Source organism: Triplophysa dalaica, chromosome 2, assembly GCF_015846415.1.
Source record: "Triplophysa dalaica isolate WHDGS20190420 chromosome 2, ASM1584641v1, whole genome shotgun sequence".
In the NCBI taxonomy this organism is placed as follows: Eukaryota; Metazoa; Chordata; class Actinopteri; order Cypriniformes; family Nemacheilidae; genus Triplophysa; species Triplophysa dalaica.
Genome location: NC_079543.1, coordinates 19,858,842 through 19,885,091, shown reverse-complemented (window position 1 = coordinate 19,885,091; position 26,250 = coordinate 19,858,842). Strand labels below are relative to the sequence as shown.

Below are 26,250 nucleotides of genomic sequence, written 5' to 3'. Positions count from 1 at the left end.
TTGCTGCCACTAAAACGTCTATAGTCAGTTATCCAAATTCTTGAATTTAAAAGTAACTGGGAAATAAAACAAGAGAACATGATGGTGTGTGGTGTATGTGCCTGAGGCAGTGACTTATCACAAGTTGTCTCTGATTGGCTGTGGCAGGTTCTGCTGAGGTTTGTGTGAGGTGTCTGTGGAGGTGACTGCCCATCCCTGTGATTGGGTGATTCCCTAAAGCAACTGTTCCAATACATAAAACTCAAACTCCAACAGCCCGCTTAACCCCCCCACCAGAGCATGTGTTTATCAGACACCACTGCAGCCAACGGGGAAATGCAGGGTCGGTTCTGGAGAACACACACACAGAGTTATCTTTGTGTTTCAAATGAGATTTTTGTTATAAAAGACAAAGAAGAAGGATTTATACTGCTACGAAAGGGAGAAAGAAGTGACGACAAAGAAAAACTGTACATTTGTTGCATTTGGAGTTGGCCGTAAAGTATACTGAAAATCTCTCTTTGCACACACACACTTACACGCACCCCTATTTCATTCCCTATTGCATTTCCCTCATGTAGCCCAGCAGGTATCATAATGAATAGACACAATATAAAATACAGTTGTGCTTGAATTACTTACAAGAATACAATATGTACATGGGTCAAAGAAATTGGTTTTACCATCACAATACACAAACTGGACTCAATGACCGTTCCAGCATCTCTTTTGTGAAAATATGCATACTCACAGCATACACATAAAGATACCTGTTCATCCAGACAGACACAAACTCACAAAGATGACATGACTTTCTATTTTTTATGTCCACGCACAAATACTGTAGACACCGACACACACACATAAATTAGGATGGTGTTCACAGCCCACTGATAAAAGGATATTTGGAGAAAGAAGAGAAGGTTAGGCCACCCAGAAGAACAAAAGAGCGCAAGGGAAATACTGAAACAGGGAAGAGAACATAAAGAAAGGGAGGATTGAAACAGGTCTTGTATCACAGCCGTGCTGCCTCACTAGTACTAACACACATTATGTCCAAACACACACACATTTTCCATAGAAATAATGATTTTTATACTGTACAAGCTGTGTATTCTATCCCCTAACCCTCACCCCCTAAAACTAACCCTCTCACAAACCTTTCTGCATTTTTACATTTTCAAATAAACATATTTAGTTTCAATTGTCCCCACAAGGTCAAAAATGACCGGTATTACAGTCTTGGGGACATTTGGTCCCCACACTATGGGGTTGACCAAGACCAAACACACAAGCATGCGCACACACACATACAAAAACATTTGTATTCGGCTTTATTCTTGCTCCTACACACACACCCTCGAGTGCATATGTGGCATGTGACCACCTCTGTCTCTTGGCTTTGTCTTTTTCAGTGCTCATTTCTCTTTAATGGTTCCTCCCCTTCCAACATTTGTCTCCCTGTGGGTGTATGTGGGTGTGTGTGTGTCTGTTATGCATTTGGCACTTGTTCTGGACTTCAGCATAGAGACCCACAAGAGTGCTTTGTTAACATTCAGGAGAGTCGAATACTTTATGTGCATTACATGAGCATCAGCCTTTATATATTTAAACCCATTTGTTGCTCTCCTAACTTTTGTAAGTCACTTAGGATAAAGATGGACAACGCCAGGGACACACTATTCAAGAAAACAGCAATAGGCTGTGTTAGTTCATATGAGTCTCAGTGACATATTGAATATTGAGTATGGAATATCTATGGATTCTAATGAAACATTAACATTTGTGTATTTTGCAGACACTGTTATGCAAGTGACTTAAAGTGAATTAAAACTGTGTTTTTATCAATAGTCCCATGCGTTCTTTGGGAATCAAATGCAAAACATCCATGCAACTACCACAATTCTCTGCCAACTGAGTTACATAAAAACATGTGGTCATGCTTGTACCTGAGTGTCGAGGAAAGAAGTTGTATGTAGTTTTCCTCCAAACATCTTTCATCCATTAAACATGTTTCAACAGCGCCCTCTGTTGTAATCATGGGAAATGTTCAGCGATATAAAGTGATGCTTTTAAATCACTTCTTTATAGTATTTCACCATTTTGTTTTAAAAAGGTTTTTATAATGATGAACAACGGACGACCAGTAAAGAAGGCGACCATCATATCCAGGCTACTTATAGTGTTCTCTCCGCAGCATTTCATTTCACATTGGTGTCAGCTCTCGCGGGACAGCGCGTGTGTATTTTTAGCTCTAATTAAACACATGTCAATGCTACTCTTGGCCCTCTCGAGGTGAAGTAATGAGAGAAGCTTACCTTAGAGAAATAGTATTGCTGTTTTAGGCATTCTGAGATCCCTCTGGACCAACAGGAGCCCTGCCATACAGTACCTGTCTCCTCGCTGATCAATACTATTGATCAGGTTTATGCTAATAGGTAAGGAATGAATAATGGGGAGACTGCCTGGATCTGCTATGCCAGCAATTATAGAGAATAGAGATGAATAGCTTGTATACACAACTTTACATAACTGCAGAACTTTGCTAATAGTAATAACTTAGGCCTATAGCCTATGGAAACTTGAAACCCATAAACTTTTCTTTGATGATGTAATGGATAATGAGATCTCAGATGAGATAGCAAAAGTTCCAGTTAAAACCAAAATTTCTTTAAAGAACAATGAAAATAAAATGCTGATCTGTTACTTCTATAAATTCCAAAGAACTAAACAGCCTGTATACAGTAAAATATATATTATACTAAAAAAAGTATTAAAAAAACGTTTCAATGGACGCACACCCGTTCACAGAAGTTAACTTCCGGTCTGTGTTTGGTTATAATATTACGATTTATTTTATATTAATATTATTTAATATCAATATTTAATTGTGTATCAATTATATTTAATTCAATTAAAATGACTCGATAATTGTTAAGTCTTTGCAGGTCTACCGGAAGTTAAGTTTGAGCCGCTGACACCGACTATTATGAAGCACATTAACCGAGAACATAAGCAAAATATGACTCAGCTGAAGAAGTAAATAAATGAATTGTTCTTATCTAACTATAAGATTATATTCTTGGTGACTTTTCTGTTGCTATGGTTGCTGTTATTTATTTATTCACTTTGATTCAAAGTGAGCTTTACGGCCACAACAGACACATGCATTCAGTGGCACAATTGAAAGATGACACAAACCAAAAACATTGACAACAGAAAGGGAATTTTATTGTTTTTTGAATCGAGTCATTCAATTTAACCATCAACACATTCATATACAAGAATGTCCATTGACATTTCAAATTAGAAATATTTAAGATGACTGAAATGCCATTTTATAACATTCATTTTTAAGGTTTAAGCATTGATTATGACATTGCATGGGCTTGACAGCCAATGATAATTTCTTGATAGTGGATTATAGGCTTGATCCTAATTGTAATTGTGTGTCATTTTATTTGACAGAAATACAATAATAATAAAGATAACGAAGGAATAATATTATATAGAATGTTCAATAAAGTACCGTACAATTGTGCATTTTGGTATAGATTACAAAAAATTCCGATTTCTCTCTACATTCTGAATAAACATTTTTGTGCCATTAAATTCTTCTGTTTCATGATCTAAAATGTAAGTCTGCTTTACAAACAGATAATACAAGCTATTATCTATAATATGTTTAAAAAGATTAAATTTCCTTTATAGTTTCGTATGACATAATGTAGGAGTTCAGTTGATAACCTTTTTATTTTCATCTGGATATGATATTCAAAGTTTTAATTATGAAATAGGTTTATCAAAAGCACTCCCTTTAAAAACATCAAGCATAACTTTGTTTAAACTCACAAGACAGTGTTTGAACAGAAAGAGACATCGTATGATGGGTGTCGTCTATATTGGCTTCAGTCAAAATGAATCATAATCAGAATAAATAGTAATAATCTTTGCTGACACGTACATTCATCACAACACAGTGCTCTCTGATTGGTTGATGTGATTGGTGACCATAACTACAAAATAATTGCACGATATCAATGTAAAACACAATGTAACAAAATAGAAACAAATCAATCAAACAGCGTTCACAATAGTAAAACTCTCGGTATATTCATGTTTGTTTTATATGAATGTGTTTTTAACTTTGCATGCCTGAGGGGAACACCGGCAAAGGATACACAATGCTTTAAAGTAATCATAACTAGGCTGACATTGTGAATTGCGGTGTGCAAGATATCAACTTTACTGTAGGGGCACTTCATCTGGCATTTAATTTAGTGTCAATACTTGTATTCATCCATTTTAACAAGGTAAATCGTTCTTCTGTATATGCAGATCATTTCCAAACAATACATTTAATAGCACAGTTCTTTACCAACACGTATTAAGAGTATTATGGCTGTTTTATAAAGTCCAGATTCAGTGCCTCTAACGTAAAACAATCAAAACAAACAAATAAACAGAATGACGGCCTTTAAGTTGATGAACACATATAACGACAATAAATATTTTACACCCAGAATGCTCCCAACAGCCTCTGCTTAGAAGTTGAGGGTCTCTGACATCATCTTCCACCAGTCCATGAGCTCCTCTTTCTCCTCCTCTTTTCTCTCTTCCAGCGACTCCAGCTCAAAGTCCAGCTAGCCGTGAGAGAAATGGAGACATGAGAAGACGTTATGAGGAGAAAGAGAGAGAATTAAGGCTGTGTAGGTGATAAGTTGTTGAATGGGTTTACCCGTGTAGTAGGGCTGTGAGGAACAGCCACCTTCTTGACCACTGTGAGGTATCCAGGAGCAGATGCTGAAACTTTGTAGTTACCTGGAGCCAACAAGCGCCAATAATCGCCATCCTTAGCTGAAGAAACAAAAATGAGAAATATTTAGGTAGGAATTATTTTTGTGTAATGCACAACATAGCCACACGAGGGCAGTGCTAGACATTAAATATAGCTCATTTTTGAATATATTTACATTTATGCATTTGGCAGAAGCTTTTATCCAAACCGACTTACATACTTTGAATACTCAAAATAATTGAAGGAAAGCCACATGGGGCTCAGTGTGTGTGTGTGTGTGTGTACCTGTGGTTATGTCATGGTCAATTCCTTCAACAGAGATAGAGGCATTGGAGATGGGGTTGCCTTGGAGATCCCTCACGAATCCAGACACTCCTCTGTGAACCTGTGAAGGACACGAGGGATCAATAGGACTAAAAATACAGCTTCTAATCTCGATTCCCCCCAAATAACACACCCTCTCTATCAACAAAATTTAAGATTGTGACAGAATAGGCTGTACCTCCTCTATGTAGTTGACAAGTGAGTTGCGATTCTGGTCCCAGTACTGTTTGAGCGTGTCCTCAGGAGGAAACTTATCACAGCTCAGCTCCAGAGTGATCTCAAAGCAATTACTGCTCAAATAGTTGAAGTCCTGCATACCTGAGAGAGTGAAGGAAAGAGGGATGGGTATAGACTAGGGGTGTGCAACATTTTTAACACAAAGCGCTATTTTAACAGTGAAACTAGTGAAAATCTGTTTAGTTTTTACATTTAACACAAATATTTGTGATATCATATTTGAATTATATCTTCATAAATATAAAGGTAAGGTAAATCTATATACTAACCATAATCTAATATAATTAAAATGTTATAATTAAATAAATATTACATCTAATACAAAAACAGATGGAAGCAGTGAAATATTGATACAGATATTCAATAAGAAAATTGCATAAAAAATATTGATATGTAAATTATTTTGATGTCACAATTTTTTCTCATTTTTTTTGTTGTTGTTACATTTCATATTATCAGTGTGGTCTCAGACTGTTCTGCTGTAAATATATTATATATTATTACCATACTTAGATTGCACTGTAATAAAGAAGCATGCCCTCATATACATGGATGAAGCGACAACAAAGACCTAAGTGTGTCCCCACAGCATCGCTGCTGCAAGAACGAATGAGATATTTGGTAGCTAACTGACACAGGTACCATGATCAAAGTTGTGCATTTGTACCTCCAGGGACACTGTACCAGGCTCCTCCGTTGGTGATGCCTTCTTTGAAGCTAGAGTCATCATCATTCTTGCGGCATGGTGGCCGGTTTGGGTCGGACATCACAGGGTTATAGCTGGAGTAAGCCTTTGCCAAACTCTTAAACACCAGATCATCTGGACTGGCGCTGTACTCATGAGTAGAGCCTTGTGATGAACGGAGAGATCAATATTATGGCTGACTTTATAGCTTTGCTCATTATACAAAACGATTTGACTGGACTCACTATACTAAACTATATAGGTATTCTCACTGTATCTAACTATACTGTACCCAGAATACTAAACTATATGAATGTACTAACTATACACAAGTATGTGGGTACCATATACTCACAAAATACTAAACTTTTTAATGTAATCACAATACTGAACTACACAGTAGCGATGATTGACTATCGCGACAGGCCTAATTCCAGTTAATATCAATCAAACTGCAGCTGGTTTGTTTTGATTTAAGCCATAATAACTCAGAAAATACAGCTAACCAACACAATAAAAACATGATAACTTAATAAAAAACAAGATTCCTATGCACAGCACTGACTATACTAAACTAAAGGAATAATGGAATTAAAGAAAATAATAGATATCAAGGGGAGGGCCTCAGAAGTATATAATTCAAGTTTAAGTTTGTGTATGTGTTTATTGCGTGTGTCTCACCACTGCGTGTCTCATCATATGGGTAGTTGGCCACAACGTCACCTCCGTGTAGATTGGCTGAGAGAACGAATGGAATGTCCATGATCCAGTGAACGACGGCCTTAGTTTCTGGAGCCAGCTGTAACACATTCAGAGGTCAGTTACATTTGCCATCATGCCTGTATTCTGCAGTATTTCAGTACGATATTTAAAGCACTCTCTCACCTTGGGGTTTTCATCAACAGCTTTTTTCATGTTCTTCAGGAGGTGGTTGTTGGATCCTCCCTCTCTTTCGTTCATGTACACGATGCGATCAAGGTCTGGAAAGTTCCGGTTAAGATCGATGCCCTGAGCATTACTGCGGCCAACAAACCAGTCCTTCATCTCGCCAGACTGCAAACACACGTTATGATCATACCATTAGCAGAATCATTATCTTTAAAAATCTTTTGACATTTTTTAAGAGGAAGTGCACCCAAGAATAAATATCCTCATAGTATCATGAACATCATATTGAAATGCTGGATGTTTTAATGATTTAGGTTATGAAATAAGACTGCCCATGAACGTTTAACTAACATAAAAAAACATTAAGTTCATTCAGCTCGAATGGCAACTCTTTGGCTGTAAAGAGAAGACGGAACACAATCATTTCTTCAACTTACAAATACAAATAAATACAGACAAGCTTTTACCTCAACTCTGACCACCTGTTGACCTCTCTATCATGATGAAATCATAGCTAGGATCTTTAACTCTCTGATTGTATATTACTGTGGGCCGCCAGGTTCCTACTTTTCTCCCAGTATATCTAACGCTGACTGTCCCCACAATAGCTGTAAGCTCGGGTCAAAAGAAAGCTTCATTGTTTAGCTTTCCCAAAGATGAGACCAGTGTTGGGTAAGTTACTCTGAAAAAGTAATTAATTACTAGTTACTCATTACATATTCAATAGTGTAATTAGATTACTGTCCAAATTACTCTGTCCAAAAAGTATTTAGTTACTCATTACTAATTACTTTCTATATCCTACATCGACCTTGATTAGTTAAGTGATTCAAGGATAGACATGAAACGGCTTATTAAATTCATTCAAATAAATAATATTATTAACTGACCAAAGTAGTACAAATGTGAGCACAGATTTTAAAGTAAGACTTTGAATTTTGATGTCAATTACACTATTGCACACGCATATATTTCACAAAGTATTTAGTTTAAGTACATCAAAAGTAACTGTAATTAAATTACAGAAAACATATGAGTAATCCCTTACTTTACTTTTTCAAGGGAAAAGTAATTAAAATACAGTAACTAATTACTTCGTAACTAGTTACACACAACACTGGATGAGACAACTAAAAACGAATGGTCACATTTTATTTACAATACTGTTTCAGAACAGTACAATCCGAATTTTCAACTTTGTGTAGCGCATTTCATGAAATTGGGAGAGATCAAGGCCGGCTGTGAACGAAAGCTTTTTGTTTCACAGTCTGGTGCTTCAGATTCGCAGCATGTAAGTATATTTTCTTTGTTAAAGACTTTGTTACGTACTAACTCGAGTTGAGTTTGTTGTTTGTTTGCAGCGCATGTTGTTTCTTTGTGTGATCTGCAAATACAGACACGTGCGTAATGTGAAAGTAGACATCATAAGTCATAATAATCAGTAATAGTGTTCCAACTAGAGCCAACAAATGTCGTGTTTATTATGGGGTTTATTGTCTTTGTTGAGTTGCTACAAAACATGGCGTAACACCGGTTGATCAGTAACGGCGAATCTTTATAACGTTGTATATAAAAGGTAAAACAGTAAGCTATAGTTTTTAACTATTTAACATAATATACTTTTTTAAATACCAATCCTTTGCATCCTGATCAGCTCGCGCTGGCAAAGTTGATGTATCAGCTTGATCATCTTCATTTTCCGGATCAGATTTGGGCTCGAATTGATAAGGAAAGTACCGATGACATTTTATCACCTGTCCAATTGCCTGGGAACATGATGTTCCGAATATGGCAGAGGTGTTACATTTCCGTCACACGCTTGCAGTATTCGACCAATCACTACGCACTGGTTAACTGGCCAATTATAGCACACCTCGCTTTTCAGAGCGGTGAGGTTTATAAAAAATCGGTGCGTTTCAGAGAGGCTTGGCAAAGAGGAGATACAAACATGCACGGTATGTGGAAAGTACAGTTTTTTTTACTTTAAATAGTGTATACATATTGCATTTAATATAAAACAAATGAAAATATTCGTTTTAGCCATGTCATATCACCCCTTTAAAGTTCCCCAGAGAGAGCTTAAAGAAAGGAGTGACTGTTGGAGAAGTGCATGTCACTTGTTATAGAGAGACCTTATCTAAAATATGACAAATGTGTCTTGAAATGTCAAAGCCCACGCATGTCTGTTCTGTGAATGCAGGAATCGGAAGGATGTGGTAAACCACAGTAAAGTGTTATAAAATCAGCACCCCTGAATGCATCTTCACAAGTGTTATTCTGAATGATGAGGAACACGTCAATATTCTTAGTGCTGTAGAACCATGCCAAGACATTATATTTTACTTGATACATTTTATTTTATAATTCAATTAAATACGTTGTTTTGTCCTTTTTCTTTATACACTATGAGCTTAGCAATTTTGGAAAACCTGAACAAAAATAAAAACTGTCATGAATTTAGCTATCAATAAAAGAAGAAAAATCTTTGTAGCTACCGATTCTGTCTCAATGATTTCTATTCACAATACCCTATTGGTGTATGTGTGCATTACCTGTGAAGCCGCCTTTTCAAACCCGTCAGGATTCATGGAGGGCATGATGTGAATGCGTGTTGAGTGGATCAGGTCGATGATGGTGTCATTGCCTGCCTGGTACTCATTACACAGATACTGAGCCAGATAGATAAGCAGCTCTCTGCCCACAGCCTCATTGCCATGCATGTTCCCGATGTACTTAAACTCCGGTTCACCTGTCACACAGAAAACATACACAGTTAATGACAGAACACTGTACACACATGTGCAAAAGCCAACACAAACAACAATTTAAAAGATGTTTTGCAGATTCTTAGCCATTAATTTAAAAAGTGAACTGTACTGTTTTTTAGTGTTTTTTAAGGGATATTTCACTACCAAATCAAAATTTGGAAGAATAATCCATTCAGAGTTATAATACCACTTATCATTTTGCTTCCAAGCGGTAGAAGATTTTTATTTGGTAGTGATTTGCATTGGTTTTGTGTCTATACAATAGAAGTGAATTGGTTCCGCTATTGCTCGGTTACCAACGTTCTTCAAAATATTTTCTTTTGTGTTCTGGAAAAGAAATGCTAAAGTCAGTAATATATTCGCTGAACTCATAATACCCACACAAATTTGCAATCACCCCTTTATTTTTGTTAAATTACCAAAAACTAGACTGTGCTGTGTGAATATGCTTTAGGGCTGAAATTTTGCACCCTGAGAACACCTAGCCTGATGTCACGACCATAACACACACAGACGGGCACTCGCACACAAACATACGGATAATGTTAATTTCTTCCAAACATATGGAGGAGTAAACAAAGAGGTCATTTGCAAAACACATAACTCTTTCATTGTGTTATCATGTTTTTACCGTGTTTTATTGTGTTGGTTAGCTAGATTTGTTTTTTGCTGTTTGATTGATATTATTTGGAATGTACCATAAGTATAACTATCTGTTTTTGCAAATGATCTCTTCAAACATACACACGTTTCAAATATTTCATAAACATCTGTAAATGTTCATATGAACAAGCATAGCTCCATAATGTACGCGCAATATCAGGTAACGCCCATATAGAGTTCCAGAATCCTCTGTTTTCACATAATTCCCCGACCCACTTCAACCTTCTCAACAATACATGCACAGACCTTACTAACACAGGCACTAACATAGACACATGCACGCACATACAATCATGTTACATCCCTCAGGTAACAAAAGCACAGATCAACAAAGCTCAGAGAAGCTATATTTTCATTTTTTCATGTTAATCTAAGTGGAACAAGCCATAAAGAAATATTCTCCCAACTGTACACATAATTCCAGACTATTTACAAATACAATAGGGAGGATTCAAACTTTCAGATAACAGGTAATTTTTAGGTAAGAAAAACATAACGCTTCATAGTTATGTGTATAACCTTTAATAGCTGAATGGAATCTGAAAAGATGTTTACATTGGGCAGAGCAGTTTAGAAAAGCCAACATGGCAGTTAAACAAGAACACAAAGGCATAGGGCATTGTATACATGCACATTTATTGGCTGCACACAGATTAGAAGCAGATGGAAGCGCTGTTTAATTCAGCAGGGGTCCTTGCAGGCTCTGGCCTTTTTATAGCCGACGGCCGGCTATTTCATTGCCCCCCGAACATCTAAATATTCTACATCTCCACACGTCCACACGTTATGTGACTTTAAAAAGAATGTGCGGGACTGTCACATTTACAACCGGCCTTTGAAGCTCCAATTTCTTTCAAATGAAATTACAGCAAAACTCTTTCACAGATGTTGAAGAAAAGTATTCCCAGGCCGGTCCGCAGGAAATGTGCTTCTGAATGCATTATGTGTGCGTGTATGTATGAGTTTGTTGCTGGGTGAGAAAGTGAGGGGAAGCAGAAAATGAAGGTGTTTCATTTGTTTTTTTAAAGGGGTACTTACCCAGAAAGAAAAATTCTGTCATGATTTATTCACGCTCAAGTCATTCAAAACCTTAGACTCTTATTTCTTTGAAACGCAAAAACGATATTTTAAGAAATATCTCAGGGGTTTTGTGTTCATACAATGTTGATTGGTTGCCAAAGTTTTTCAAAATATCTTTTTTTGCGTCTTCTGAAGAAGAAAAACGTCATACAGATTTGAAATGAGGGTGAGTAAGTGATGAAAGATTTTGCATTGTTGTGTAAACTTTCCCCTTTGACGGTTTACAGAAAGCAAAGAAATTAAGATATTAATATTCTTTTTTACTTTCTTCACCCAGAATATGCACCAAAGAGTGTAATTAAATCAGATTATTTTATTTAATTCAAGTACTTTAATTTGGCCTTTGATTAAAGAATAACCAGTTAACCCGTATTATATAAAAAAGCACCTTTTTTATGAATGTCAGTTAACAGAAGTAACCATCACCATCATCTGTTGGAACAACTTTATTTAATGTTATTAATTTATTAATAATGTTGATAATTACTTTAGTTTAATATTGTGTGTAATTTTTAACCTATAAAATCTGTGTTTAAGTATTAACAACAATATTTAAGTTGCAGTTACTCAAAGTACTTGGGCAGATAACTTAATGCCTCAAAACCAATTGGTTTCCGGATTTCAAGACTCCTCCCAAACCATGTAACATACGTAAACAAGTTCAAACTTTATGTGTTAGCTGTTTGAAAAGCGTATAATAAATGTGTTCATGTTCAATCATTCAACTTAATCTATTACAGTTGAGGTTACATGACTGATGCTTGTAGTATCAAAGTATTGCATTGCTGAGGAACTCCATTTCCCATCGTGCTTTGCATGGTACTGCATAATGAGAGTTATTGTAAAAAATACAGTGTTTGATTTTTTTATCAAGATGACAACAGCATGAGATTTATTCTGTTCTTTTGTGATTTAAAAAGATTTTGGTTATGTAAGTGGTTTTAAGAGGTTTCCATTGTTCTGAATTTGCTTAGACTATTGTTAGGCTCAAAGAAAATTTGCATGATTGTAGTTTTATTGAAAAGGCATTGTAATTGAGTATTTTGTAAACTGAGACATTAAATAAAAAAGTGATATTGCAACCAGTGTCTGCAAACAATGTTGCTCATATAAATTGGTGTTACTTAAAAATACATTTCATCTAAGAGAAAAAAGTAATCTGTCTGACCCAATGTAGTTTATTGGATGAACTTAATTATGGTAGACCTGTGAACATTGGGTTGTTATTGTTATAACTTAGAAAAACAACTACGTGGTTAAGCATAAAGCAGGTCCTGAACGTCTGTAAACAATATGAAGCAAATAAAATACAGAATTAAAATATTTCTGCTATTTTGCACAAGAAATTAATATGACATAATAATATAACTGCAATAAATTTCATAATCAACTCAATGAAATTTCATTATCGTATCGATGCATGCGCACAAATGAAAAATCTTAAACAGACTGTTCTGAACAAATTCCTCCCTTCATCACAAAACACTGTATTTATTTCCGCAGAGCAAAGTTGTTTTGTTACAAATGATGATGAGGAAATCATGTGTTGTAAAGATGAGGTGAGGAGTGGAGCAGAGGGAAGAAAAACTGCTAATCTATCAGTAAAAGAGATAAACAAAAAGAGTAGAATACCAAATTTCAAAGCCACAACTTACATGACCCCTCACTCTCCAAACATTTTCACTAACATCAACATGGAAAAACATTTTGTCAACTATCTCTCTCTCTGTTTCTCTTTCCCTTTCTTCTTTTTCTCAAAAAGAAAATAAACATCATTTGAACAAGCAGAACAACTACACAGCATCTGCTAACCTCATTTAGAAAAGAATGCCTCAATAAGTCAAACATTACAGGACTCTTTTTCTTGGACACAGTTTTGTAACTGCTGTTTGTGAGGTCTCAGAGGCAATTCTGCGCTATACTGCTCATAGTATATCAGCATTTAATCTTGGAGGTCTCATAAACTGCTGTTACGATTTTCATCCCTGCTCAACAAGCCTCAATCAAAACATTCTATGGCTATTTTGTGCACATTGTTTTTATTAGGCAGATCGTTTTATCAAAAGCAATACTGTATGTGACATTCTACAAATATTTTGTCTTGCTTTTTATTTGAATAATATAAATAATAAAGAAGAAACAGCTCAATATTTTCCTTCAGCAAGCAAATATAGGTTAGGGTGGTTCCTTCTATGGATACCTATGGGTTTCACTACATCTAAACAGGCTCTTCGTGAAACATTAATGGTTTATGATTGCTCAATATACTACAGGCCATCAATTACATTCTCACTCAATATTAACAAAGTTTTCCAACATATGAACAACAAATCACACCCCTGCAGAACAATATATTTACTGGAACTGTTCAAGTTGCCCTTTCATGGTATTTCTCTATTTCTGCCAGATACCCAGAAGGGCTTTTCACACTTGAAATCGTTAACCCCGGGTTATTCTAAAGCCCAGGTGAACAGAATCCTGTGTTATCCATTTAATGTTTCACACTGCTTATAATGTACCTGCTGTTAAGAGATAACCCTGGGTATTCATAAACTGATGTTTCAGTACATCACTAAACCCTGGGTCAACATTCTTATTTGCATATTTGCAAAGTTGCTGTGCGTCTGGGTGTATCATTCTATCCCACGCTTTAGAGCAGGGTTTCATAACCCCGGGTAAAATGGGGGGATAATCCTGCTTCAAAATTACAAGGGTGATACGTTCGTTTACCCAGGGTTAAAAGCGGGGTTATAATGAAAATAACCCAGGGTTAAAGGGATACTTCAGGCTTGAATCAAAATGTACCCATGTTTTACTCACCCTCAAGGCATCCTTAGTGAATGTGACTTTCTTCTTGAAGAATAATCCAATCTGAGTTAAAATACAACGTATACTTTTACTTCCAAGTGGAAGAATGCGGGGCAATTTTTTGATGCTCCAAAAAGTGCATCCATCGATCAAAGAACGGCTTGACACGGCTCTGAGGTCTGTAGTGAATCGATGCGTTTGTTTGAGAGAAATATCCATATTGACAACACTATTAACGATATTGTCTAAGATCCACTGCAGGTGAACGAGAGGCTTGTTTTTCCGCTAAATGATGGTCACGAAAGAGCCCGCCTATGGGAGGCGGTGTTTCTATTGGCTGAAAATGAAAAATGGAAAACTTTGATTCAAACCTGAAGTATCCCTTTATGCGCAGTGTGAAAAGCCATAGAGAGACAACAGAGATCTCAAAGAGAAAGAAATGCAGTGCTTTGGAGAGAAGAAAGTGCTGTCTCATCATGTCATCGTAAGAATGAATGATTTGAGCGAGAGAGAGCCTGAGGAGGAGATTTTATTCTAATCTTTCTGATCCAAATCACTCGCCACATGATAACAAAAACACATTTCGTCTTTCAGACCATCAAGATTAAATCTTAGGTCTAAAACCGACTATTTATTCCGCTATAAAATTCCTGATTTCTTTCCGGCATCCTTTTAAAACCCTTTTCACCAAACCAATCCCTCTTCACGTCAATCAATTAGTCACATAAACTGTGTGATTTTGACGCAAGTCTCCTAAAGACATTCGCAAACACAGTCAGATACGTCACACATGCCCGGGTTTCCATGACCATGTTGACCAAAGGAGACCATTTAGTTAATGTAATGTATTCAGCACACTACTCCTGTGGAAACACAGACGCTTCATAAAGACATAGTAAGATACAATACAAATGACAATTTCTCTGCAGAAATGATGTGTGTTATGTCTCTAAGTAAGATATACAGACAGAATGTTTCACCATAAACAAAACTGCATTACTGTAAAACAAAAAAAAAACCTAAAAGAAATTGATAAAATGTGTTGGTATTTTTCTTGAGTTAATCTTGTATTTATAAGTGAGGGCACTGGCTTAGTATTTTCATTTCAATTACTCGAATTACTATAGCACACAGAATGTTTCACAGACCCATACTAAAGGAAAGAGTGATCGGCACAGATGTGAAATCCTTCTAGAATGTATTTCTTAATGAACTTTCCCCCACTGGAATATACCACTTTCTTCACACCCCTTTGTACAATAATATCCTATTTCCGATTTTTTAAAAATTATTTATGATACACTGTGAGAAATAAACATTATGTTAGGGCTGTCACAATATTAGATTTTCACTACATTATTGTCGTGACCAAAATAATTCATGATAACAGAAGTATCGTGATATCTATTGCAAATTTTGAAAAAAGTTAAAAATAATAATGTATTATATAGCATAATTTTGGGATTTTATTTTGGCCTAAGAACCACATTAAAAATAAAAGTGTAGGGACAGAATGTTTACAACCATTTCGGCACCTTTCCATTCCATTCCATTCCATTTTCTACCGCTTATCCAAACTACCTCGGGTCACGGGGAGCCTGCGCCTATCTCAGGAGTCATCGGGCATCAAGGCCATTTCAGCACCTATCGTGTGCTAAATTATTTGCAATATTATCATGTGTAGTTTTTTTGCGATATGAATAATCATTGTAGTTAATATCACAATATCAAATATTGACAATATTAGTATATCTTTGTGAAACCCCTAATTCATCAATATTATTTTATTTGTTTAGTTTCAGTTTAATATTTTTTTGCTGTTCTGCAGATTTTGACGTGAAGGATCGAAATATATATTTTTTAACATTTTTAATGTAAAAAACAGTATGTATGGGTTGCGACCAAAGTGTAAGACACACCTAAATTCTATTTTGGGGTAATTAACATTGATTATTACTTATACATTGTTGCATAGCACAATAGTTAAAATTCTGTCTATGACATCATTGTATGAATTGAATTACTCCATACAGTCACCATATGCACCTTAAGCTAGAGTTTATCAACCATGTGTATTCGGCAAGCTAATGAATACAACTAACAAATATGTTGACTACCGATATAGGTGATCTCACATGCTCAGCACAGCACCAGATGGCCTGTTCCTGAGCGTCCCAGCCCCCGCGGCAGACGGTGCTGCACGCTAATTCTTCCCCTCATCCTCCTCACACAGAGGTGCATGGCTCATGGTGTTAAGCTGATCTGTCTCCAGGGCAACAGCTATTTCTGCCCAACCGTAACATCCGAAGCTGGCTGCACTGACGACGGGCTCCTCTCTTTGATACCCCGTGCTCTCCCTCGCATCTGTACACTGCTGCTGAGGTGCAGCTGGTTGCCCTTAACTACGGGGCGTGGACAGCAGTGGAAACTCATCTGGTAGCAATGAGAGACTTAATGCAATGAGTCATATCTACGCAAACACACATATGGAGAGCCAACCATTCTATTTAGGGAACAAGAGCTCTACCTTTAGGGTAAAAGGAAATCCCCTCCTACTACTCTCAGTTTTATATATATGCCAGCACGCTCAGCGTATCCATCTGTGTCACAAACACACAGTAAGTCACAACAACGCGGACTGTACACGATTGTAAAACTGTAAACAGACAAACTAAAGAAGTGCTTGCAGTGAAAACTTTATATTAATAAAAATTGTCCTCTTCTTCTTTCACTCTGTATCTTCTTACATGTATGTCTTAAACAATTGTAAAAATATTGTTGTGTAGCACTTCTTATGTTATTGCCTCCTAGGATGAATCGCTTTGTTGTTTTTCTCACTTTGGATGACAGTGTCTGCTGTGTAAATGTAAACTGATGAAACAAATGTCATTTGACATTAACACAAAAACTCAAACAGGAATTCAATTTGTTTGGATGGGTCTTAGTTGTTTATGTAAGTACGTAACTGTTTAAACAACCCAGCCCGCACGGTGAATGATGACACACTAACATTAGTAGAAAGGTCTATATAATCAGGCCTATGGAATCGCAAATGAAAGTTTTTAATGGATAGAGACATAAGCTATGTGTGCAATAGACACTGAAAACAGGACAAGAATTGAATCAATACTTAAAAAACTGTTGCATTTCTGGGTATACGTCTGTATGAGACGTTAAGTGATGAACTTAATCTGTTGTCTAATTCTAGGCTGTAAAAGGAGTAGATCCAAATGAAGCACACTGTCTGGGTCAAAAGGTGCAAATATAACACACACAGTGTCAGGGGCATCATGCACCCATTATTTTAAGGGGTACAGTGTGCACAACACATAGAAACATGTCTTGTATGTACAAATACATACATTTAAAGCAATATTATAGAAAATATTAAATAACAACACTATCTGATTGATATATGAATCTTCTTCCCTGTAAAAAAAAGATTATGTATATTTTTACTGTACAGTAAATGCATCAGTCTGGTGTATTTTGAGAACAAATATCTTTGTATGAAATTTTGTGCTATAGATGTGAAAGAGTCATTGTTTGCATACAAATGAACATAGTGCACAAAAGTAAAAGTAAATAAAAAAGGATTACCCTTTGTTTCAATACAGATTTATTATCCATTACAAAATTCCATCCATTATGAAACAAAAATACATAATGCAATATAATACATAATAATTTAAGTGCATCTATTTTTATATGTATATATATATATATTTATCTTTATATGAAAAGTGTCAATTCTTTATGTATTATTTAAGTTATATACCAATCTATGTATTTCCAAATCTTTATTAAGTGATTTAACATATTATTCATAGTTAATTTAGAGGAAAATATGTTTTCTTTAATTAACTGTCGGAGACGTTTTTGAGCCTACACATGAAAACACATGTTGGAACTAAAATGGTGGTAACTCATGAATTCTTTGGAATACAGACTTACGGTGGGTCTCGTTTGAAAAAATAAAAGTAGCTGATTATTGCTAAAAAAAGGCATGCTGTTAGGTTTATTGTAAAGAAATTAATTGAAAAACTTGTTTTTTCAATTAATGGTTTTCTTTGATTAAAAAATAAATAAAATAAAATAAGGGTCGCAAAAGGATAACAAACAATCTAAGCACACTCTTTATAAAAAATAATCTATTATTCTCCCTACATAAATGACTTAAGAAATCTGTATTCTAGAGTCTTAGACCTTTTCAATGATATATAGTTTATGTAGTAATTAGAAATTAAATGCACAATATTGACGCAAATTTAGGTGTCCCGTATACGGAACGGCTGACAGTTAACAGGCTATGAGTAATTTTCAGTCTTTGCACCCTAAAACAGAATTCCAACATAAAAGTGATTCACTTTAAACGATGCTACCTGAATGCCAACTGACTGCGCAGACTACACCAACGTATTGCAAAAGCCATTTGCATGCATATGGAGCACACTGTCGGATTGATAAATGTTAAGCTCCTGTGATCAAAACGGCGAAAATCTCCAAAAGAGGACGAGGGTGCAGCTCACAACTGATATAGACCTAGACGTCGCATGCAAAACTGACTGTTCAAAATATGTTTGAATGGGCGTGACGCTGTACAGTGTCATTATCCTATATTATTACACAGTCGTTGGAATGCTTGATTCTGATTGGCCAGTCACGACATTTGCAGGTTGGTTATTCCCAAATAACAACCTCTTATAATGAAAAACAGGGTAACCTGGATGCAGGAAATCACTGTGACAGGTTTTTTTTGACAAATTAAATGTAAATGTATCTTTTAATAACATATATGACGTTATGTTAACAAATGATTCATCCAAATTGACTGTTCCTGACATTTGAACTTCGCACAAACAGATTAATGACATAATCAATGCAATATGGCTGCTAGTTTGTGGTATTATCTTGGAAAAAGTATGTAAGTACATTGTAATAGTTGTGATGTATTTCATTCAGCAGTGTAGTTGTTTTAGACTTTTGAGTATTGCAATGAATGACTGCGTATCAGGCGTGATCTTTAATTACAGAGTCATCTTCGCAAAATGGCTTCCACGCGCACAGTGAGCTGCTGTCGAGAACGCAGACACATGGACGCGCACCTGCGCATCACAGTCACAGAGGATAGACATCCGTTCAATGATAAATGAAATCCATACATCATTTTGGAAGAACGCAAATATTTTATATAATTAAATATCAGTATTAAGGATGATTTTCCATAGTGACAAGTGTATACATTTAAAATGGTTAATTGGACTGAAAATAACCTTTCCTTGAATGGGTCTGTTCGGCAACAGAGCGCCGGTTATTTTGATATCAATCACCGCATGAATTTCATCAGTGTATAGGATAAACACCATTTTATGTCGTCAGATGATGTCACTTAAAGACCCAATTTATTCGGCTGGAGAAAAGCGAGGGATATGAACATGACTACGTGTTTAAACATAAAGACAATGGCTTTACGATTGCGGAAGGCTGTCATATGAGAACACCATTTATTGATTTGAGGCTTTCATTTATGGCCTCATCAAATTCCATATAGGCTGGATAAAAACGATAAGTAATGTTGAAAACAGCTTGCTTTGCTACGGTTATGTAGGTCTTCTCTATGGACACCGTTTAAATGGTTCATGACTTTCTTAAATATAAGCGTCAATTGATCATGTCTCACCTGGCTCGTGGATCCCGGGGTTGTCGCTCATTTCCAGCACCAGCAGCTCTCGGCGCTCATTACTCTCCCCCACTGTGTAGATGCGGGTGATGGAGGGGCACTGCAGCCACACGGACACCAGCGCTTTACGCATCTCCTCGTATCGGTGGTACTCGAACGAGATGGCTCCATCACTTGCAGCATCCCCGCCCGAGGCCAGGGCCAGCAAAAGCCAAGCCCCGCAAAACAACACCGCTCGCACCTTCATCACTCGTGGTAACACCTAACTCTCCCTCTCTCCGTGTACTAGCTTTCTTCTGTTCGTTTCAGCACTGCTGTCTGTCTTTCCTGTCTTGTCTCGTTTTCAGCGTCGTGCACAAGTCCGCGGAATTGATGCTGGGGTGAGAGCCTCACTACCTGTTTAGACGCGAGGACGCGCTTGAGACGACGGACGTGCGGCGCAAAGCTTCTGTAGGCAAGATTACACACGCACAATGGGTGAACGCGTACGGTGCTACCCCTGCATGGGCGTGGCTTATGTAATGACACAAGAGCGAAATGGACATATGTAAATCGAGGATATGTACACACCCACCCACCACTTTAAACATTTGTATATTTATTTCTATTTTGAGTTTGTTTGAAAACATTTAAATGTTCTGTAATATGTTTATGTTATTGTATGTATATTATGTACTGGTCGTTACTGTATCTGTTCTAAATATCTTAAAGCCACAATGCAAATTTTTGCTCATTTGTATTAGTTACAGCATAAACTTGTATTCAACTTAACATGAAAACATTTGTTATTCAGTTGCATATTAATGTACACTTCCTTTCAAAGGTTTAGTCACTTGAGTGAAATGTTATTCTTCAAAAATTGAGATACAGTCATTACAGTGTTTATTTGATTGTTTTAAGAAAAAAACGTAATTGCAATTTTTAAAGATCACACCCATCCTCTTCATTCTGCCTTCAAAATGCTTCCATCTGGGCGTAGACTTAAAATTCCTTTAGGTACACTGTAAAAAATACATGTGAAATCTACAGGAATTACTGAAGTTTCAATGAGAAATTACAATACTGGTCAAAATATTGTGAAAATCACATTAAAGAGGATGTTCTGTACAAAGTCACAGTAATCAGTGCTGTCCTGTAGAAAGTCACAACAAACAAGCACTATGTGAAATGTACAGTAATTCCCTGTGTTCATGCACTGGAAATAACGTATTGGGGGTCACAGAGCATTAAAGTATATTCAGTGAGAAATTAAAATACTGATCAAATATTGTGAAAATCACATTAGATCAATGTGCTAGAAAAAAACACATTTTTTCCCCCTTACCAACACTGGCCTGTGGTAAATCACAACAATCAAGCGTGAATGTTTATAGTTCTATATTATAAAGGGTTTAAATAATTAAAATAGATATTTTCCCAGTTCACAGGTATTAAAGTTAATCTTGGAATTGAGAAAATTTTGTGTGATATTCAGGGCACCTCTGAAATGGGTAATAATCCAAAACAAAGTATGATCATTATTTAAAGGATACAAATGTCTTGCACAAGCTTTTAATAGCTTTTTTTCTTTTCAACTAGACATTAAACATTGAACTGTTTTATAACCTTCTGTGAATTGATAATTAAATATCTTTGTGAAAATAGACTTTTCTCAAATAAATCAATTATTGATTTGTCATGCATTTTTGCTGTTTATAAACCAAACCTCATGGCATTTTATCACTCACCACATAATTTCCCTATAATAATCCATATATTATTGTATTTTGTTCGAAAGCTTCTAGAGTGCTAATATTCCAATATGTGAGAAAAAATAAATGAGTAAGTGACCCTAAACTTTTGAAAGGAAGTGTATTTTTATTTGTAATATTATTTTTCCAAGATTTGTCTTACTTATTCTCAGCAATGCAGCAAGAAAGTCATTACAAAAAAGCATTAAGAAAGTTTATCTTTGTTTAGGCGAAAATAAAGTGCTTTTGAGGAACCACTGTAAATGATAATGAGCTGAATGTGAGAGCACAACACAAGTGTTCCTCTCTGGACCACTGTTAGTGGGGTTGTGTTTTCCCTTTTGAAAGGCACATTGATGACAGAAGATGGCATAGATTGATATGAATTCATTAAGTCCCATTTGAAATTCTTGTGTGTGGGGGGAACAAGCCCACAAATGAGTCCATAAGAAACAGATCCTTCTGCGTGATGGTAAACAGCAGAATACATAGAGTGAGTTCTTCTGTCAATCAGTCGGTCTTCACGGCTTTATTATTGGTATAATGTTTGTTAAACTGGGAATCGGTGTTGAAGAGTCTGTCCCACCAGGTAAATGTAGAACCGTAGTTACCCACAAAATTCATGTGGTGGAAGTCATGGAAACGAGCTCCAGCGTAGAATGGAATCAGATGTAGGGGGTTCAGTGGAATGTCATAGCCACTAAAAAGAGAAAGACTTACTTTAGAAAAAAGTATTAAAATATTACAGTATTGTAAAATCTTTACTCAGACTAAATTTCTGACATACATTTATTTATGCTGTCACACATTCACATTATCAACACCCTCTAGTGCCCCCTAGTGTTTTAATAAATGACTAGGCACTTTCCATATCACAAAACAACAAAGTAACTATAATAAATGTATTCCAGAATAAGAAACATGGTTGTGCAAGGTTTACTGCTTTGCAGATAAGTAATGGGAAGCAAATGTGAACATTAATTGCGGAAAGTGCTATTATCAGACCGACTGTGTTAACAACATGGCAATATTACACCGCATCATTTTATTGTAAAAACTTGAGTGTGTGTCACAAGCTCACCTGTGAACATCAATAGTTTCCATCAAGCGAAATGTGACCCAGGCCCAGAGTAGAATAACATGATTGCAGAAGAGCATGATGCCAATGAAGAATCCTGCACCCAGAATCAGGGTCTCAGCAGGGTGAGCATACTCGGCCTGCATTCCAAAAGGCGCCTAATATACATAAACAATAGTTAAAGATGGCAGTGTTAATCATCATTATCTACAATTATGAGGATGAAAAGTTTTAAGAGAATTATAATCATAAAGATCTGTGTGAGTTTTCCTTCGCTCCTTGAATATTACTTACAGTAAAGTCATGATGGACTTTATGGATGTGTTTGTAGATTCTACGGTGATGAAGGGCTCGGTGGAGGAAGTAATGCCATGTGTCTTCAATTACTGCACATCCAAAACACTGGGCCATAACATAAGGCCTGAGACAGTAAAAGATACTATTAAAATGACACCATGGGCCACAGAAATATAAAAATATAAAATATAAGAGCTATGCTCACCAGCGAGGGATGGAGTCCCAATCATAAGGAATGCTAAAAAACTCAGTAAAGTAAAACGTCCCACAGATGAGAGGTAGCTGGATACAGAAGTGATTAAACAGCAGCATTTTAAAGCACTTCCACTGTTTCTCCCATGTCTCTGGTTTATCCTACAATCACAAATGCAGAAAAATTTGAAGAATGAGAACAGATGGGCGCATCAATCCATTGAGCAAACTTATAACATAAAACGACACAATAAATACCATCTCTAAAATTGATTTTAAACACTTAATATGAAATAATGAATAATAAATAAATACAAATCCACATACCGATTGGATTTTATACTTCTGCATGAAGGGGAGGAACTGAAAGATAAAGCCTGGCAGACAGAACAGGAAATATATCAGCTCATGGACGATGAGGGAGCCCCAGGTGGCGATCTGGAATTTGCTATAGTTCTGCAGCATGTGGTTCCAGGCGTCCTTTAGGGGTTCCTGCAGTGGATTGTCAGGCAGAACCGAATCCACAAATTCCACGGCAAGGTATGCCGAAGACAGAATGGTGGCTGTGCCGTTTACCTCCATGGTAGACAATGGCCTTCTGTAACACTAACTATATAAACAAACAGAGATGAGATTTACTTTTCAAAGCAGAACAAAGATCAGCATATCTGAAGAACTGCTTAAAGCCGGGTAGTAAAGCAAGATGGTAACTGCCTAAAAAGTGAAATCATTGACGTTGCACCTTACTGATCAATTCAGGATTGTGTTATTATTTCATACAGAAATAGGAATGGTTTTACAGATGGGTAATGCTTCTCATAAATAAATTGAAAGTGTGTGGGATTTCCAACTTGAACTTTTTTTAGGAGTTAATACATCACTAAAGCATTCTAAAATGAAATTAAAGTTTATTTTTAAGGCAACATTTAGGCACTGTAAAGACATATACGTATACCACACATACAGAGCCAAACTTACAGAGCCCTGCATGTTTCAGAAACTAGACCTATGTATAATTTATTTCTGTGATGACACATTTTATGGACTCAATTCTATGCAAAGAAAGTAAAATAATAACCTTTCCTTTCACAAAACATGATATTTGATAATGATATTTACATTTTAATTGTGATGTTATTTTGGCAACCACATGCCAGAACCAAGTTCGCCTTGTAACAACTATACTATAGTATACAGCTATACTGTATGTATTAGTCAGTCTATAATCATGACAATTATCACTAATTTAAAACTCGACAAAATTACATTAAGCAACAACGTTGGTTTTTATCTTTTATCTAACTTTGTTTGTCAACATCGTTTATAAACCTAATCCTATTAAATTACGTTAAATTAATTGAAAAAAAATCGCTTACACAACTCAAATGCACAGCATTACAACATTAATATTTAACTGTCTGCGTGTTTACATTACTGTACAGCTGTAACATTCAGGACACATAAAATAGCGCAAATATTTCAGATGTATTTAAACATTAAAAGGTACCATAATGAAACAATATGCATTTCTGCATGAACATGTAGACTTACCTATAAGACGCTCTCCCTCTACCTGTGCTGAAGTATGGACGGTTTTAATGTATATACATTCACATAGGACCATTGGCTGAGTCAAGAGGCGGCTGACGTATGCGACAAAACACGGAGCGCTGATTGGCTCAGACAAGAAGGAGACTGACGTAGTCGGGCATAGGCCCTGGGCTGATTGGCTGAGGGAATGAACAGACGATAGTGTGAGCCCTCGAGTTCCGAAAGCCGTGGCCAATAGGAAACGCGTTTGTTTTATATAACTGAGAGGCTAGGGGCCTCGTTTATAACGTTGTGTAAGCACAAGACTCACACTTAAATAGGCGTATGCCACTTCCCGGGCAAAAGATGGGATTTATAAAAACAAACTTGACGGAAAAACGTGCACACCTGCACGCAAACTCTGACCAATGCGTACGGACATTCTGGTGAAAGTGCGGTTTGGCGACACCGATGGTGAGTTGAGGGACTGACGGCAGATGAAGGAAATGATTTTACTTGAGAAGTTGCTCACGGATACTTACCATAACCGTACAAATCACTTTAATCCTCATTATGGCCTCCTTATAAATAAATGGCAAAACGTTATACAACAAAAGTGTTATTTTTTGTCTTGTGTCGTCCCTTTCATGTATTCAATACAAAATAACACATAATGTGGTTTTCTTATCAGTGCTATTGGCCAAAAATGAAGAATTTATGAAAAGAATAACAATGCTTTATATTCTGAAATGTTAAATCAATATATTCAGCAACATGGAGTTACCAGCGAGATTTAGCAGATAGTTAAGTTTACAACTGTCATGATGTGATTTGTTTCCTGCGCATCGCTTATTTAGGAAATGTAGGTTCTATTACTTTGTCATAGGTCTGGGATTTCACATCCAAACCTGAGCTCCACAATGCCTGCTGTTTTGAAAGGGATTATTAAAATGACAAGTCGACATAAAGTTTTGCTTACACTGTTGGACAACAGGCCAACGTTGGACCACGTTGGCTCCTCACCTCATTCCCAAACCCTCAGAGTGTGGAAGAAATTCGCTACAATGATGCCGTCGCTCATGCACATGGCAGTGGAGATGGTGTTGCCTTGATGCTTCGGGTGGCAGACTTCTATATCACTCAAAAAAGTCTGGCAGATGATCCTGGCATGTGCCATTCTACACAAAAGGGAACTCCTTTGGTCTCCGTCTTCCTCACTACCCCCCTTAACACCAACATGAAGGCCATCATCAGGAAAGTAATGCGGCATTGTAAAGGGACAACAACGCAAAGCTTTATTATTTAGCTAAATCTTTTAATATGGATGCAATGTCACACAAAACAATCCTTATCTGTTTGAGTTCATTTGCCGGGATGGTGATTGTATCAATTGTGTCCCTCTGTGTCTGAAGGAGAGCCTCAGTCAGCTCCCGACCACTTCCACCCGTGCAATGCGTTCGGGGCGCACAAGTGCTGGGGACCTCTACAGACGCTGCACACTCCGTGCCTTGAG

The 26,250-nt window shown here is 36.5% G+C and overlaps 2 protein-coding genes across 2 annotated transcripts; both read right to left on the bottom strand.

Moving 5' to 3' along the window:
• Positions 1–3,188: 3,188 nt before the first annotated feature.
• On the bottom strand, positions 3,189–20,405 carry cpe (carboxypeptidase E). Its single transcript, XM_056735250.1, has 9 exons — positions 19,911–20,405; positions 9,464–9,660; positions 6,909–7,076; positions 6,705–6,822; positions 6,006–6,188; positions 5,280–5,419; positions 5,063–5,162; positions 4,718–4,836; positions 3,189–4,622 (listed from the first exon to the last, which is right to left on the bottom strand). Exons 1-9 carry the CDS (start codon positions 20,155–20,157, stop codon positions 4,524–4,526), a joined length of 1,371 nt encoding a protein of 456 aa, XP_056591228.1. The 5' UTR covers positions 20,158–20,405; the 3' UTR covers positions 3,189–4,523.
• Positions 20,406–21,840: 1,435 nt separating this feature from the next.
• On the bottom strand, positions 21,841–24,873 carry msmo1 (methylsterol monooxygenase 1). The gene is made up of 6 exons (XM_056735262.1): positions 24,759–24,873; positions 23,535–23,817; positions 23,221–23,369; positions 23,013–23,139; positions 22,722–22,876; positions 21,841–22,340 (listed from the first exon to the last, which is right to left on the bottom strand). Exons 2-6 carry the CDS (start codon positions 23,787–23,789, stop codon positions 22,151–22,153), a joined length of 876 nt encoding a protein of 291 aa, XP_056591240.1. The 5' UTR covers positions 23,790–23,817; positions 24,759–24,873; the 3' UTR covers positions 21,841–22,150.
• Between the last annotated feature and the right edge of the window lie 1,377 nt (positions 24,874–26,250).

Excerpts from the sequence above, each read along its gene's own strand:
- cpe (XM_056735250.1), bottom strand. The coding sequence starts at position 20,157 with ATGAAGGTGCGAGCGGTGTTGTTTTGCGGGGCTTGGCTTTTGCTGGCC. Across the intron at positions 6,823-6,908 it reads CTGTTGATGAAAACCCCAAG|CTGGCTCCAGAAACTAAGGC; the intron begins GTGAGAGAGTGC and ends AATGTGTTACAG. Across the intron at positions 6,189-6,704 it reads ATATGATGAGACACGCAGTG|GCTCTACTCATGAGTACAGC; the intron begins GTGAGACACACG and ends GTTCATCACAAG.
- msmo1 (XM_056735262.1), bottom strand. The coding sequence starts at position 23,789 with ATGGAGGTAAACGGCACAGCCACCATTCTGTCTTCGGCATACCTTGCC. Across the intron at positions 23,370-23,534 it reads AGAAGTATAAAATCCAATCG|GATAAACCAGAGACATGGGA; the intron begins GTATGTGGATTT and ends TTGTGATTGTAG. Across the intron at positions 22,341-22,721 it reads GAAACTATTGATGTTCACAG|TGGCTATGACATTCCACTGA; the intron begins GTGAGCTTGTGA and ends TTCTCTTTTTAG.